Source organism: Herpailurus yagouaroundi, unplaced genomic scaffold (genome assembly GCF_014898765.1).
Source record: "Herpailurus yagouaroundi ecotype Mexico unplaced genomic scaffold, PumYag 140, whole genome shotgun sequence".
NCBI classification, from domain to species: Eukaryota; Metazoa; Chordata; class Mammalia; order Carnivora; family Felidae; genus Herpailurus; species Herpailurus yagouaroundi.
In genome coordinates, this window is record NW_024412395.1 from 35,495,880 (window position 1) to 35,511,087 (window position 15,208).

General features: G+C 35.6%; 1 protein-coding gene across 3 annotated transcripts in view; it reads left to right on the forward strand.

The window, feature by feature from the left end:
• ARL6IP6 (ARF like GTPase 6 interacting protein 6) overlaps nt 1–10,426 on the forward strand; it is a 41,713-nt gene extending 31,287 nt beyond the window's left edge. For 2 of the 3 annotated variants that reach the window (XM_040475104.1, XM_040475106.1), the window contains 2 exons: nt 7,027–7,102; nt 8,861–10,426. In XM_040475104.1, coding sequence (XP_040331038.1) covers nt 7,027–7,102; nt 8,861–8,896 — 112 coding nt within the window. In that variant the 3' untranslated portion in view covers nt 8,897–10,426. The remainder of the gene's footprint in view (nt 1–7,026; nt 7,103–8,860) is intronic. The other variant, XM_040475105.1, reaches the window with a different exon arrangement.
• Nucleotides 10,427–15,208: the final 4,782 nt, after the last annotated feature.

A 15,208-nucleotide genomic window follows, 5' to 3' on the forward strand; every position in this document is an offset into this window, starting at 1 on the left:
TGTGTGTGTGTGTGTGTGTGTGTGTGTGTGTGTGTGTGTGTGTGTATACCACATCTTCTTTATCCATTCATCCATTGATAGACATTTGGGCTCTTTCCATGCTTTGGCTATTGTTGATAGTGCTGCTATAAACATTGGGGTGCATGTGCCCCTTCGAAACAGCACACCTGAATCCCTTGGATAAATACCTAGTAGTGCAATTGATGGGTCGTAGGGTAGTTCTATTTTTAGTTTTTTGAGGAACCTCCATACTGTTTTCCAGAGTGGCTGCACCAGCTTGCATTCCCACAAAGAATGCAAAAGAGATCCTCTTTCTCTGCATTCTCGCCAACATCTGTTGTTGCCTGAGTTGTTAATATTAGTCATTCTCATAGGTGCGAGGTGGTATTTCAGTGTGGTTATGATTTGTATTTCTCTGACAATGAGTGAGGTTGGGTATTTTTTCATGTGTCAGTTGGCCATCTGGATGTCTTCTTTGGAGAAGTGTTTATTCATATGTTTTTCCCATTTCTTCACTGGATTATTTGTTTTTGGGATGTTGAGTTTGATAAGTTCTTTATAGATTTTGGATACTAACCCTTTATGGATATGTTGTTTGCAAATATCTTCTCTCATTCTGTTGGTTGCCTTTTAGCACATGTAGTAATTCTAACATTTCCTATAAGAAACATTCTGGTTTTGTCAATAAGTTCTATTTTCTACTTATTTTTAAATTTTAAAATTATTTTTAATTCCTATGTTAGAGATGTCATCTGTTAATTTTCATTATATTTTGGGTCTCCTTGATTGACTCTTTGGAATTAAAATATTTATGTAGTTCTACTCCCTACATCATTGTTTTAGTTGAAGTACAGGTAATGTTGATCACTAACCTATTTTATTTTATTTATTTATTTTTTTTTAAATTTTTTTTTTTCAACATTTATTTATTTTTTGGACAGAGAGAGACAGAGCATGAATGGGGGAGGGGCAGAGAGAGAGGGAGACACAGAATCGGAAACAGGCTCCAGGCTCTGAGCCATCAGCCCAGAGCCTGACGCGGGGCTCGAACTCACGGACCGCGAGATCGTGACCTGGCTGAAGTCGGATGCTCAACCGACTGCGCCACCCAGGCGCCCCAATCACTAACCTATTTTAATAGGTAGAAAAAAAACCTATGTAATCTCTTTCAAGTATTTTTACCTTGTCCCTGCTACTTTTAATAGTTACAGAAATTTAGAACTGGAAGGGACCTTAAGTTAATCTGGTCCAGCCCTTCACCTGATAAATAGGAAATCTTAAGAGTGAGTTCACTTCTCCTGGTTCTGTCCTTTGTCCTTTACAGTGGTACCTCTTTTGTCTGTTGGTCCATTGCTACACTAAAAGCTTGGGTCAAAATTTACATTGTTAAGAAAACTTGACCTTGTTAACTGTATTGTTTGCTCTACTCAAATATTTTATATACAGTTGACACAAAAGCATTTTGAACAAGAGGGTATTTTAGGAAAATTAATCTGGTATAGTATGTTTAGGTATATGGAGAGAATATGAGTATCTTGGAAGGAATTTCACCTTGAATTCATTTTCACATTCATAATTGAAATAATAATTGTAGCAGATCTCTAAAGAGCAGTCCTGTCGTTTTCAAAAGTTCTTTCAGCCTATTACAGAGACCTTGTGAATACTGAAATAAAATGGAAGGTTTTCAGAGTTAGACATTTCCATTATATCATACTGTGAGACGATAGGATTTGTTTTCTGTGTGTGTAGTGTGGGTGTATGTGTGTTTTCCACCTATTCAGTAGTATCGTCCAAATTAGAAATCCATATGGCATGACAAAATCAAATCAGCTTGACACCCACTTTTATGGGTTTGACAGTATTAATATTAATTAATGCTGACGTTTTACTTATTCTGGATAGAAACTTTTTTATTTTATATCTGATCAAGTTTCCCATAATATACTTTATTATATAGGATTTTAAAACCATAGTTATTATGCCTTATTGTTCTAAAATACACAATAGAGGAAAGGGCTACCCCTTCCTAAAAATTTTTTTTAATTTTTAAGTAATCTCTACACCCAGTGTGGGGCTCGAACTCACATCCCTGAGATCAAGAGTCACCTATTCCAGCTACTGGGTCAGCTGGGTGCCCCCGGAAAGTGCTACCCTTCATCAGGCTTATCATTCTTCTGAAATGTGATCTTTTTCTTTTCCTTACCTTTCTCTTCATGAAATCATAGAAGAACTAATGAGCAAAAATTGTATATACTCTACCCAACCTTCTCAAGGCCTCCGCCCCCACCCCTATGTTTTATTACTATTTGCCTACCAGTGTGTGATTGCTTCAGATTATGAAAATAAAAGGTCATGAATGACTTAGAACAGTAAAAAACATTTTGGGATCCTTAGTAGACTTCATGATAAAACTGAATGAAACAGCACATAATAGATGCTTTGGACCAGTAGGGTTTTTATTTTTATTCTGCTCAAGACCAGTAAGTGCCTTGTCTTACATATCCAGGCAAATTAAAATTAAGAATTTGTCATAGACTTCAAGTACTGCTTGAGCCTCACACTCAGAGTGAGCCTATCGAGAACCTATAAACACTGGAATTGCAGGCATTTCCCCCTTTTAATCGAAAAACATGACATTAGTCTTATTATTTTTTTCTTAATATTCAGAAAACTTGTGGGAATTATACAATAAAACCAAAGAACTGAAAGGAAACTGCCTAAAATAACCAATTCTTTTTATTCCATGTAAATGTAAATATAATGACAGCTCTTTTAAAGTGATAATAAACTGAGTCTTGATTTCTCTACACTGGTAAATGAAAATCCATGATTAGGAATAAGCAAGAAGGAACTTGAAATAATTGTCAGTTTTGTTCCATCTAAGTTCTTAAAAATGCCTATTGGTAAAATGTAAAATCTCCATGCATATATTTAGTCACCTCTTCCCCCAGCCCCTGTATACTTACTCTTACAAACAGATCTGGTTTGGGATGCTGAAGTCTTTTCCGGTGTCTTTTTATTTCTGATTCTGTTTCCTTCTTCTTTTAAACTACTTTGTTTTTATGTTACAACTTTTCTGATTTCTCGGAATTTTTCTTTGCTCCTTTTGCACCTTTACTGTGCCAGGCGAGCTTAGTATCAAAGTGTCAGTTTCCCACCAAAGTAATTTCGTTGAGCTACTACTGAGATTGCATTGAATTCATGGTTTCTTTTCAAAGTAATTGATATCTTTACAGTATTGAGTATTCCTAGATTATGGTAGATATTTCTCTTCACTCAGATACTCTTTTAATGTCTTTGAATAAAGTTTTATTTTTTTTTAATTTTTTTAATGTTTATTTATTTTTGAAAGACAGAGAGAGAGCATGAGCAAGGGGGGGGGGGGTGGTGCTGTAGAGAAAGAGAGGGAGACACAGAATCCAAAGCATGCTCCAGGCTCTGAGCTGTTAGCACAGAGACTGACATGGGGCTTGAACTCACGAACTGTGAGATCATGACCTGAGCAGAAGTCGGATGCTTAACCAACTGAGCCACCCAAGCGCCCCATAAAGTTTTAGTTTTAATTGCAGTGTGATTCACATAACATAAAACTCACCATTTTAAAGTGTGTAACTCAGTGATGTTTAGTATATTCTCTATCTTATACAATCATTATCACTCTCCAATTCCAGAATATTTCCGTCACTCCAAAATGAAAACCCCATACTTATGATCAGTTACTCTTCTATTATCCCCTCCTCCAGACCCTGGAAACTCCTAGGCTAGTTTTTGTTTGTAGATTTGTCTATCTGGGCATTTCATGTGAATAGAATCATACAAGTCCCAGAATGTGGTCTTTAATGTCTGACTTCTTTTACTTAGCATACTGGTTTTAAAGTTCATCCATGCTATAGCATGTATCAGTACTTTCCTTTTTATGGCTGTATTATATTCCATTGTATGAATATGCCACATTTTGTTTATCAGTTGATGGACATTTGCTTAGCTTCTACTTTTTAGCTCTTATGAATAATGCTTCTGTGAACTTTCAGGTGCAGGTTTTTGTGTAAAAACATGTTTTCAGTTCTTGAGTATACACCTGGAATGGAATTGCTGGATCATATAGTAACTCAACTCTTTGAAGAACTATCAAACTCTTGTATAGTAGCTATATCATTTTATGTTTGTACCAGCAATGAGTCAAATTTCTGACTTCTCCATCCTCACCAATACTTGTTGTTTTCTTTCTTTTCTTTTTTTGTGTTATAACCATCTTTGTGGGTATGAAGTATTCACTCATTGTGGTTTTGATTTGCATTTCTATAGTGAGTAATGATGTCTAGCATCCTTTCATGTGCTTGTTGGCCAATGTATATCTTCTTTGCAGAACTGTCTATTCAAATGCTTTGCCCTTTTTAAAATTGGAGTATTTGCCCTTTTTTTTTGAGTCCTAAGAATTTATTTATATCTTAGATAGTAGATCCTTAGTAGGTATATGATTTGCAAGGGGCACCTGGGTGGATTAGTTGGTTAAGCAACCGACTCTTGATTTTGGCTCAGGTCACGATCTCATGGTCATGAGATTGAGCCCCACATTGGGCTCCACGCTGGGCATGGAACCTGCCTGAGATTCCCTCTCCCTTTCCCTTTTCCTCCCTTCAGCCCCTCCCCTGCTTGCTTGCTCTCTTTCTCTCAAAAAACAAAACATGATTTGCAAATATTTTCTTCTTTTCCTTGGATTGTCTTTTCACTTTCTTGATAGTGTCCTTTGAAGCAGAGAAGGTTTTAATATGATGTTCAGTTTATTTTTTCTTGAGTTTCTTATCTAAGTAATCATTGCATAATTCAAGGTTGAAAAAATTTATACCTTTCCTTCCTCTTAAGAGTTTTAATTATTTCATGTAGATCTGGTCTATTTTGAGGTAATTTTTGTATAATGTATGAGTTAAAGGATCAAATTCATTCTTTTGCATCCGTTTGTCCCAGCACCATTTGTTGAAAAGACTATTCTTTCCCTCTTAAGTGGTCTTGATACCCTTGTTGAAATTTAACTGTCTATAGATCTATGGTTTATTTCTGGACTGTTAATTCTATTCCATTTGTCTATATGTTTATCCTTATGCCAGTATCATGCCATTTGATTACTATAACAAGTTTTGAAATTGGGAAGTGTGAGTTCTCCAGCATTGTTCTTTTTCAGTATTGTTTTGACAATTTGGGGTCTCTTATTGCCATACAAATTTTGGGATCAACTTGTTCCGTATCTGCAGAAAAAGGCAGTTGGAAAGGAAAGTTGAGGAATTGCATTGACCTTATAGATCAATTTAGGGAGTATTGCCATTTTCAAAATGTTGTTTTCAATTCCATGAACACGGGATGTCTTTTATTTATTTAGATCTTCTTAAGTAAAGTTTTATTTTTATCTTCATATGAGTCTTACACATTATTGTTAGTTGTGCTTCTGAGTTTTTGTAGTCTTCAATATAAGGATATTTTAGCATTAAATATTTTTTTGGCTTTGTAAGTTTTTATTTTAATTCCAGTTAGTTTAACATACAGTGTTATATTAGTTTTAGGTGTATAGCATATTTTTTTTTTAGTTCACTAATCCTGCTATATAGGAAAGTTGTTGATTTCATCAGGGATAAACAAACAGACCCAAAGAATAGAATAGAAAGCTTAAAAACACCCACACATAGATGCTTATGTGACTTAGGACAAAGGTACCATGGGAATTTAATGAGGGGGGAAAAGATGGTCTTTTCAATAAATTGTGCTGAAACAATTGGACTTCCAAAAGGTATAACATGAGCATTCGCCACTACCTTATACCACATAAAAAATTAATTTGAGTGGAATTATAGACCAAAATGTCAAAGGAGAACAATACAACTTCCCTAAAAAGTGGATTATTTTCATAACCGTAGTCAAAGATTTATTGAAAAGGCCACAAAAAAATACTAGTCATTTAAAAAAAAAAAAAAAAGGACTGTATTTAAATTAAGAACTTGTTCATCAGTGGATCTTATTAAAGAGTGAAAGGACAAGCCATAAACAGGAGAAGATATTTATGACACATATTGTTGACAAAGGACTCATAAACCAATAGAAAAATGAGCAAAAAGATAAACAGGAACTTCAAAAAATAGGATATTTGAATGAGCAGTAAGTATGTTTGTCTTCAGAAAAATAAATATTCAAACCTCAACAACATAATCTGTAGACCCACTAACGTATAAAACACTGATGATGCTAAATGTTGGTGGCAGCGTGGAGCTACTGAAACTCTCAGATATTGCTGGTAGAAGTGTACAGTAGTCATCTACTTTGAGAAAATGTTTGATGTTTTTACTAAAGCCAAATTTACATCTCCCTTATAACCTAGCAATTCCATTCCTAGGATATATACCCATGAGAAATGAGTGCAGATGTCTCACACCCACCAGAGATGTGTAGCATCATGTTCATAGTATCCATATGTATAGAAGCCTCATATTGGAAACAATCCAAATGTTCTGTAGTAGAACGGATACATTTTGTTATTTTTATACAGCGGGGTACTAAACTGCAGTACAAAAGAACACATGCTAATGCTACATAAAACAACATGGATGAATCTCACAGACACAATATTGAGGGAAAGAATCCAGACACAGAAGAAGACATACTATTTGAGGGCATGTAAGATGAACAGGTGAAACCAGGCATCGTGGTAACAAATGGTTATAGCGGTTATCTCAGGATTTGGGGGAAGGAAGAGGAACAAAGAAGCTTTCTGTGGTACTGGAAACGTTTTGTATTTGATCTGGGTGGTTGGTACATGAAGGTGTAACATGATAAAGATTCATTGATCTGTATGCATGTCAGGCATTTGCACTTCACTGTGTGTGTGTATACTTTAATTTTAAAAGTAACATGCATATATAGAGAGAGATTGAATAAAATAGGCACCATACTCAGGCCCAATTTTTCAATTCAAAACTTGCCCTTTACAAGAGATGAAGGATGTTGACAAAGGGCAACCAAGATACCGTCAGTTTTTTACAGGACTTCACAAGTAAGTCATAGGAGAGGAAACCTGCGGGCAGGGGTTGTCTTTCTTTCCGGAGAGAAGAAAATCATGGTGAGTATTTTGAAAAGGAGTTTTAAAGCAAGTGATTACTCAAAGATTTTAAGTCTATTGCCTAGCAGTACATGCGTGACAATTGCTACTATGTTTCTAGTGGGGAGGGATATGGTGCGTTTGAGATGGTAGAAAGACTGAGAATCTGCTCTGGAGCATTTCTTCATTGCCATTAAAATTCCTTGCTTTGCCTGTTCTGTAAAAGGTCACTGAACATTCGAGCATGTATAGCTCAGTAAAATTCATTTATACCAACATTGTAAGTTTTTATAATTTCCTAAAGTTTGGTAAACTACTTCAGAGGTTTTCCTATTTTTATGGGAGTGCAGGGTCAAAAACTAGTGAAAGAGAACAATTAACTCCTGAAATTCTGTTCCATGATTAACTTCATTTTGTTAGTATGAATTTAAATGTTCATGGGTCATTAATATTCTTTAAATAATGAATGACAATGCTGATAGTTTAATTTTATGATTAGCTTTCTGTTCACTAATCAGTATGTATTTGAAGGAATATTTTTTAGAAGTAAAGCATCTAGAATATCTATTTCATTTTACCATATAGTAGGTTAGTGCAGCTGAGTAGATTAACCCTTAATGTCCATGAGAAGTATCTTAAACTAGTTCCAAGGTGAGTAAGTTGAGTGGAAAGTGTAATGACAATAACAACAGCTATCAGGAAGTATCACGGCCTTCAGTAGTCTTAGATGAATGCAAAGGTGATGTTCTTTGAAGAGCGTATCTTCTTTGCTCCCTACCACAGATCTTGTAAGACTAGAATCCTTCAAATGTTACTTCAGATCCAAGTACCTCTCTGTCTTTGACCTGTTCTTAGGAAAGGAGGTGAGGAAATAGACATGGTGACCCTCAGTCCAGAGCTCCTACTACTAATGATTTTGGGCTCTTATTCCTGCTAGTGCACCTCCCTATATGTCCTCGATTTGGATTGCTCCACTGAGGAAAAGATCTTCTGCCTCTGACACTAATTGGACATTAGCTTCTATTCTTTTTATCATGTCTCATCTTTATGAGGATAAGCAAAGAGTATTATTGCAATAGTTAATGGAAGAAATCTTAAAGAAAATGTAAAATTACTGTAAAATAGAGGAATCAAATGTCAGAGGAAATCTGTGCACATAAGCAAGCTGGCACTGAGTAGTCGTAAAACATGAGACGTGCCTTTCCTGATACTTAGGAACTCATTGAAGGCCACTTCAATTAAGTAACCTATTGAGAACTGAAATGTCTATAAAAGACATAATCTGATTTATGACTCACATATGGAAAGTGCTGTTTTTAGTGCTTATAAAGAGTAGAGTTTCTTCACGTAATCCAAAGATGGAACAAACAGGACAGATACCTGAAATAATATGTATTTTTAGTTCTAAACAAGAGAACAAGGAAACAGTGCTAATTAATGAAAGAGCATGTTTGTAATGTAACAAGATTTAAACCTAGAATTAGGTTATGATACACTCAGTGACTATGAGGCACAGTAAAGAAGTATAAGGGATTAAAAACATTTTGCTCTAAGTAATGACACTGAAAAACTGTATTTGATAAATAGGACAGTTTTGGCAGAGAACTTAAGGTCACTCTATTTATTAATCCTACAAATGTCTAATATTATTTTTTAACGTGTATTAATGTATAAAATATTAGGGAAACATTTTTACGTTGTAAGCATTTTCAGTGAAAACTGATGGTGTTTCTATTATTCCAAATTACATTTTCCTTTTTTCGTTTTTTTCCCCCCTAGGAAACTGACTGGACACTCTTTCCACATGGGCTATAGCATGGCAATTTTGAATGGCATTGTAGCTGCTTTTACTGTAGCATGGTGCCTCATGTAAACCTACACCGAAGCAATATTTTTGGCAAAACCTAGTCATGATTGCTTTGTAATCACAGGGAAGAACATCATTTGCCTACTCAGAAGACCAAGAAACCTGCTGTTCGTTATGTGGTTCAGATATGTATCATATCATCGACATTATGGAGGACCATCTTTTGTTGTTTTTTAAAGGAGGACCTTCATAACCATCATTCTAGAGCTTAGGCATTGAGAATATCTGAGTATTAAGTTTCAAGTAATTTCTTAAAAGTGTAAGATGTTTACCTCATCTTTTTACTTTTGTATGTGTTGTCCTTATAAATTATAGAAAACATTTTAATGGAGATCAAACATAAAAACTTGAATACAGGGCAATGCTTACCTTGCTATCTATAATACTACATTTTTGCTAAGAAGTACTAGTAGTACTATTTAACTGAAATGGAAATACTTCTTATTTATTCATTAAATGAGGAAAGCAAACAATGCCTACTACTTTGACATTTTATAGAAGCTACTTTTAAATCAGAATATTTAGTTTTCAGTAGTCATATAATCAGTAGAAGGGTGCATTTATATTTTTTAATGGGGTATAGTTCCTTACGCGGTTTTTGGGTTTTTTTTTTTTACATATTTTCTACTACATACTGAATTTGTATGTTTTTAAAATTGTTACATTAGACAAATGTAAATGTTATTTTTTAGTTGGTGCAAACCTAATACCTACAATTTTAAATGAGTATTTTGTCTTTTAAAAAAAGCAAAACAAAACAAAACAAAAAACCAAAAAAAACCCACCAAAAAAGACAAACTGCACTGATCTGAGTTTAAAATTAAATAAACCTATTTTAGCAAAAAAGGACTGAAAAAAAAGTAAGTTACTTAAGCCATTAAAATATTAAGAAATTTGAATTGTTCACTATTTCTGTCTCCAGTTGCGATATTTGTCTTGGTGTATATATGGTTACTCCAACAGAACTGATATTATTTTGTTTTTAATAAATATAAATCTGAAATTTTTATATTTAGAAATGCTTGAACTACTTTGTTTTTAATCTCAAAATTCTAGTTACCAAAATAGAAAGAAGGTATTTTGATACAATGTATATATGTATAAGTTTTTTATATATAGTTTCATAATTTTCCTATTTAAATGTTCTATAATTGTGGTGTTAGTTTTTGTTTTCATAGCAATTAAGCTTAATTGTTCCCACTTCCTTTCTAAATACCTGTTTAGAAAGTCGCTTCAATTTTTAGAAAGATAGACCATTTAAAATGCTATTTTCTCTGGCCATGAAACAACTTATCTTAGGAAAGCATTGTGTAGCAAAACTACTTTATTCAGGCTAAATGGGAAATGAATATGTGCAGTATGTTCCTGTTATCTGCTAAGTGTTGTTACTGAGTAAATGATTTGATATTTCTAAGTCTTAACACTTTTTTACTACTCAAAAACGTTTCATTGGAAATAACAAATTGTGCCTCAATTTATCTGAAGTGTTTACATTAATATGGGGGGAGGGGTGTGTGTGTGTGTGTGTGTGTGTGTGTGTGTGTGTGTGTGTACACTTACATACATATATAAATCCCATGGCTTAAAGTATTCCTTCTAAAGTGGTTGTTGAAATGAATTTCTTTTCACTCCCTGCCTTCCTCCTCATACCCTCCCAGTTCTTCCTAAGTTGTAACAAAATTAGTTTTTCTTTTCTCCACCCTTCAAAGCCCTCTCCCTCAAATTTGGATAGTCCTTCCAGATCTTTGTGTCATATGACTAGGAAAAATATTACAGTACATCTTCTATATGTAGGTATCTTTAAGATACTACATTTATATATAATATAAATACATATAGATATATATCTATAAGATATTTCTTTTGGAGCACTATTTCTGCTGGCCTAGCACTTCTTTTTCTTAGGAAGTTCCTGTCTCCAGTCCATCATAAGGTCCAAATATAAATCATCCTTCTTCCATAGCAGAGTGATTGGCTAAGGATAGGTACATAACCAAAGCTGGGACAGTCCTAGTTTTTCATCTCTTTTGGCCTCTGTGATCACGACAAGCGTGCCAGCAAGGTTGGATTTCAATGAAAAACCCTCTTCCTGGTTTATAGAGGATGTCTTCTCATTGTATCCTCACATGGTAGAGAGAGGGCTAGCTGTCTTCCTCTTACACTAATTTCATCATGGGGCCTCCACCCTAATGACCTAATTACCTCCCATAGGCAGGTAATTTAGAAATGCTGTTTTTTGGAGGATTAGAGTTTCAACAAATGAATTTAGGGAGGGGACAAACCTGCAGCCCATAAAAATATCCAGTATCAAAAGTAGGTTCTTTGAAAGATAGGTTTCTAGTAAAAACATTTTAAGAGGTTTTCTGTATTCATTTTCTCATTTCTGTTCATGTTCCTGATTGTATCAGGACCTTATATTGCTAACAACAGAAACCATCTGACTACCTTGAGAAAAAGGGAGTTTATTGGAAGGATATCCAGTGGCTCTCAGAACTGGTGGGCAGGAACCAGGACATACTAGTGGTGGAAAGTACAGGAAGAGGAAGCAAAGAGTCTGCTTGAGAGTGGGAGCAGCCTGGTCAGGATGATATAATGAATCCTTCCTGTCATTTTTCTTATTCCTTGCAAGATTAGCTCAGAGTTCAGAGTCCTTGGAGAGAGTGCCCAGTTGGCCAAGATTGGGTCATGTGCCTATTCTTTTGGCTTCTGTAATTGAAGGTAACATCTGGAACTCTTCTGGGATGGCTGAATGTGTAATCATCAAAAAAGACAAATGTTCACTACAGTTCACTCTTGGCTATTCAGTTTCCACACACATTCCATTCCTTTTATACTTCAATTTCCAAAAATACTCATACCCAACAGTGCAGCTATTGTTTACTGTATTCATGGCCAAGGCCTTTGGATTATGTTCATTTTTCAAGTTTTGCTACAATCTCATTGATGTTATGCAAATCATGCTAAACAGCCATTTTAGTACTAACACAGACAACAGAAAGAGATGGGAAATTTGTTCAAATACATGTTACATATAACAGCAAGGAAATACAGGTGGAAGTTATTGTCTTATTTAACTGCCTTAGACTTTACTTCTTCTGCATCTATTCTTTTATTTTTGTTTTGGCTACTGCCTTGACCAACTATGTTTCTTCCCTGAGAGACTGACCAAATTTAGACAGGTCTAAGCTCTTTCTTTTATCACTATATTTGGCAACGTAAGAATACCCCTCAGAGAATCTTCAGTTTTCCTTCCATACTCTCCCCTGCTCTTATTTGTGAAGCAACTGTATCATAAGGTTAAAACCCCAACTAACATGGCAACCCTCTTTTTTTTTTTTTTTTTTTTTTTTTTTTTTTTTTTTGCAAGATTACCTGGTGGCATAAAGAATCCAAAATTACCATGTGGCTATGTGAACTTCCAGTTACTTTCAACTAATTTCTTTCAACTAACTCCTAAGTACTAAAATCTATAAACACAGTAGAGTATGGAGTCAGAGGAACAAAAAGCAGATGTTTTATTAGAGGATAATTGGGTGAAATAGAAGCTTCTTAGTTCTTGGAGCTAATACAGGAATGGGAGAAGTAGCATTAAAAATCAGTTGTTGAATATAAACACACACTGCATTGGGAGTGTTGTCTTTTAGCTGGCTTCATAACTAAGTCTTCAAGCACTTTATCTTATGTCTCCTGTGTAATAAGTTCCTTGGCCAGAACAATGTGTGGGAATTCATGATAATGTATAATTATTTAGTAAATCCATAAATGGTGGTGCTGCCAGAAATGTCAAGGGCAAAAAAAGCAAAAAAACCCATATTGTGTATCAATGAGGACAAAACTAAAACATTACCTCTTCTAATGAAATGAGTTGGTTACCAGGGAGCTGGCTGACTCCCAAGATATGTTACCAGTAGAAGTGCTCTAGGCAAAAGCGAAGTGGGGAAAGTAGAGAAGGTGAGGGAGGGGAGGAGGCAGTTGCCAGAAAAGCCTCTGAAAGTGCAGTTCTGTTTGTACACCATCCTTGCTATCTTGGCACTTTGTTAATACTCCCATTTAGCACTGGCTTGACAAGATATTAACATTTACAGAAAAGGTTATCTTGTTACCTAATTATTCAGGGCCTCTCACAGTGAGGGCTTTGCTGTGAGCGTTAACATAGCTCAGAAACTTGCTCACATTCTGGGTCCATTTTAAGAAATCCACCTATATACCCCTTCCAACCTTTCTTAAGTTGGCACCAATCCTTTTCCAAGCACCCAAGAATCCAGCCAAACCCCAAGTTCAGTTTCCATGAATATTCATAATCTTATTTCATACCATATCCCTTCAAGCCAAGGAGACAAAATGAACTGCTCAAGTCCCTAGGAGGACTGACTGTCCTCTCCTTTGCTGCCAACCATGAACAGGGGATTTAATGCTCCCCACCACCTCCTTTGTGGCTGGTAGTAACATAATACACAGAACCACCTATAAGTCAAGCTTGAATTTTTTTCCAACATCAAGTTATCTATACGGAGTTCTTGTGAGGTGATAGTTGTGAATTGAATGAAAAGAGGCAGCATGGCAGAAGAGCATACTGGGAATGTGATCACACAACTTACTTATGCCTTTAGGACTGGCTCAGGACACTTTTCTGGATGATAGAAATCAAAGGATTCACTTAGGTCAGTGATTCTCATCTGAAGGCAATTTTGCTTCTCAGGGGTAAAATACAACAATTTAATGAAATATTTAGAGACATTTTTGATTGTCACAATTGTGGAGTGCTACTGGCGACTAGTTGATAAACCAGAGATGCAGCTAAACATCTATAATACTCAGGGCACCTCCCCACAACAGAAAGTAATTGGGGCCCAAATATCAATAGTGCCAAGGTTGAGAATCCCTGATTTATATTTATTAGGTCTAGATAATATCCTGTTTAGAATATTATTTATTCTAATATCCTGTTTAGAATTGACAGCCAGGATCAAGGTTACCTGGAGTTCCAAGATCAGGTGTTCATTCTCCAAAAGACCAGATAGAATATGCTGTTTCTCAAGATGAGAGAGTTACTAGCCTGAGAGGACTTGTCTCTGTGCCAGTACGCATTTGGACCTCTGGCTGGCAAGGTCTGTCACAGACACTAGTCATTAACTACAGTGACCTTGTATATTATTAACGTTTCTCACATACTACTACTTCTGGTCAAACAATTCAGTTCACTTAAAAAAAAAATGCTTCCACAAAGGTTATATACAACAATGCTGTTGTTGAATTGGAAACTGAAACCAGACCACATTTGGCCATTTCAAGTACCTTAAAGCCCTGCGTACTGTCAAAATGGGTGGTAAGGTACTGAGTGTAGTGGTTGATAATCCACCAAGGGGAAATCAAGTTAGAATATTTTAAATAGTCTTAACACAGGGGCTTAAATTCCTCAGGAATAAGGTTTTAGTCACCCCACTGGATAAAAAACCTACACCCATTAAGAATTCTGGCTGAAAGTCAAGGGAACATGGAATGGGATTGGATAAACTAAGTCATGAATACTATCTAGGGTCTCATGACCAGTTTCAAAAACAGAGCTATATAGCCTCTACCTATATTCCTTTCTATGGCATGTATGTTTTTAAACCAAATTTAGCTTTACTTTTTTGTTTCTTCCATTGTTATATATAGGATTTTTGACATTGGCTGATCTAATGTGCATGGATTGCAGAATATTGTGATGGGATTAATATAGAACTGGGGAGGAATGGACGTTTCTGAGGTCCTGGATATGGAACTGAATATAGTAACCTGAGACTTGATTGTCTTTCTGTGAGGAAGAGTGCATTCTTAGTTGAATGAGAGATGACTATTTTGTTAAGTGGGATGATGTTTTGAAGAAGTATAATCATGGGAAATTGTGTATGGGATTAGGTGTTCGGAATTCCTTGTTAGGTGTTTGTGGGAGGGAAGACTGCATTACATTAGAGAAGGCTAAGAGATTAGATATTTTCTTTCTCCCAAACTGATTGCTTGGTGCCACCACTTCTCCCAAACCTTGGTGCCACCACTTGTATGTTCCTGGCAGAGTTTTGAGTTGTGAATGAATGACACAGTAACAGAAAGCTTAGAATGTATTTGCTGTTGTACCATTCTTTGGCATTGGCAGTGGTTTCTAGGGTGTTCAGCCGTGATTGGGCCACTAATAGAATTCTAACTAGGCTGTTTTGAAGCTTCTCTTAGCTATAATCTCTGCTACCACGCTTTCCTTGATTTCTGTCGTTTTATGATCC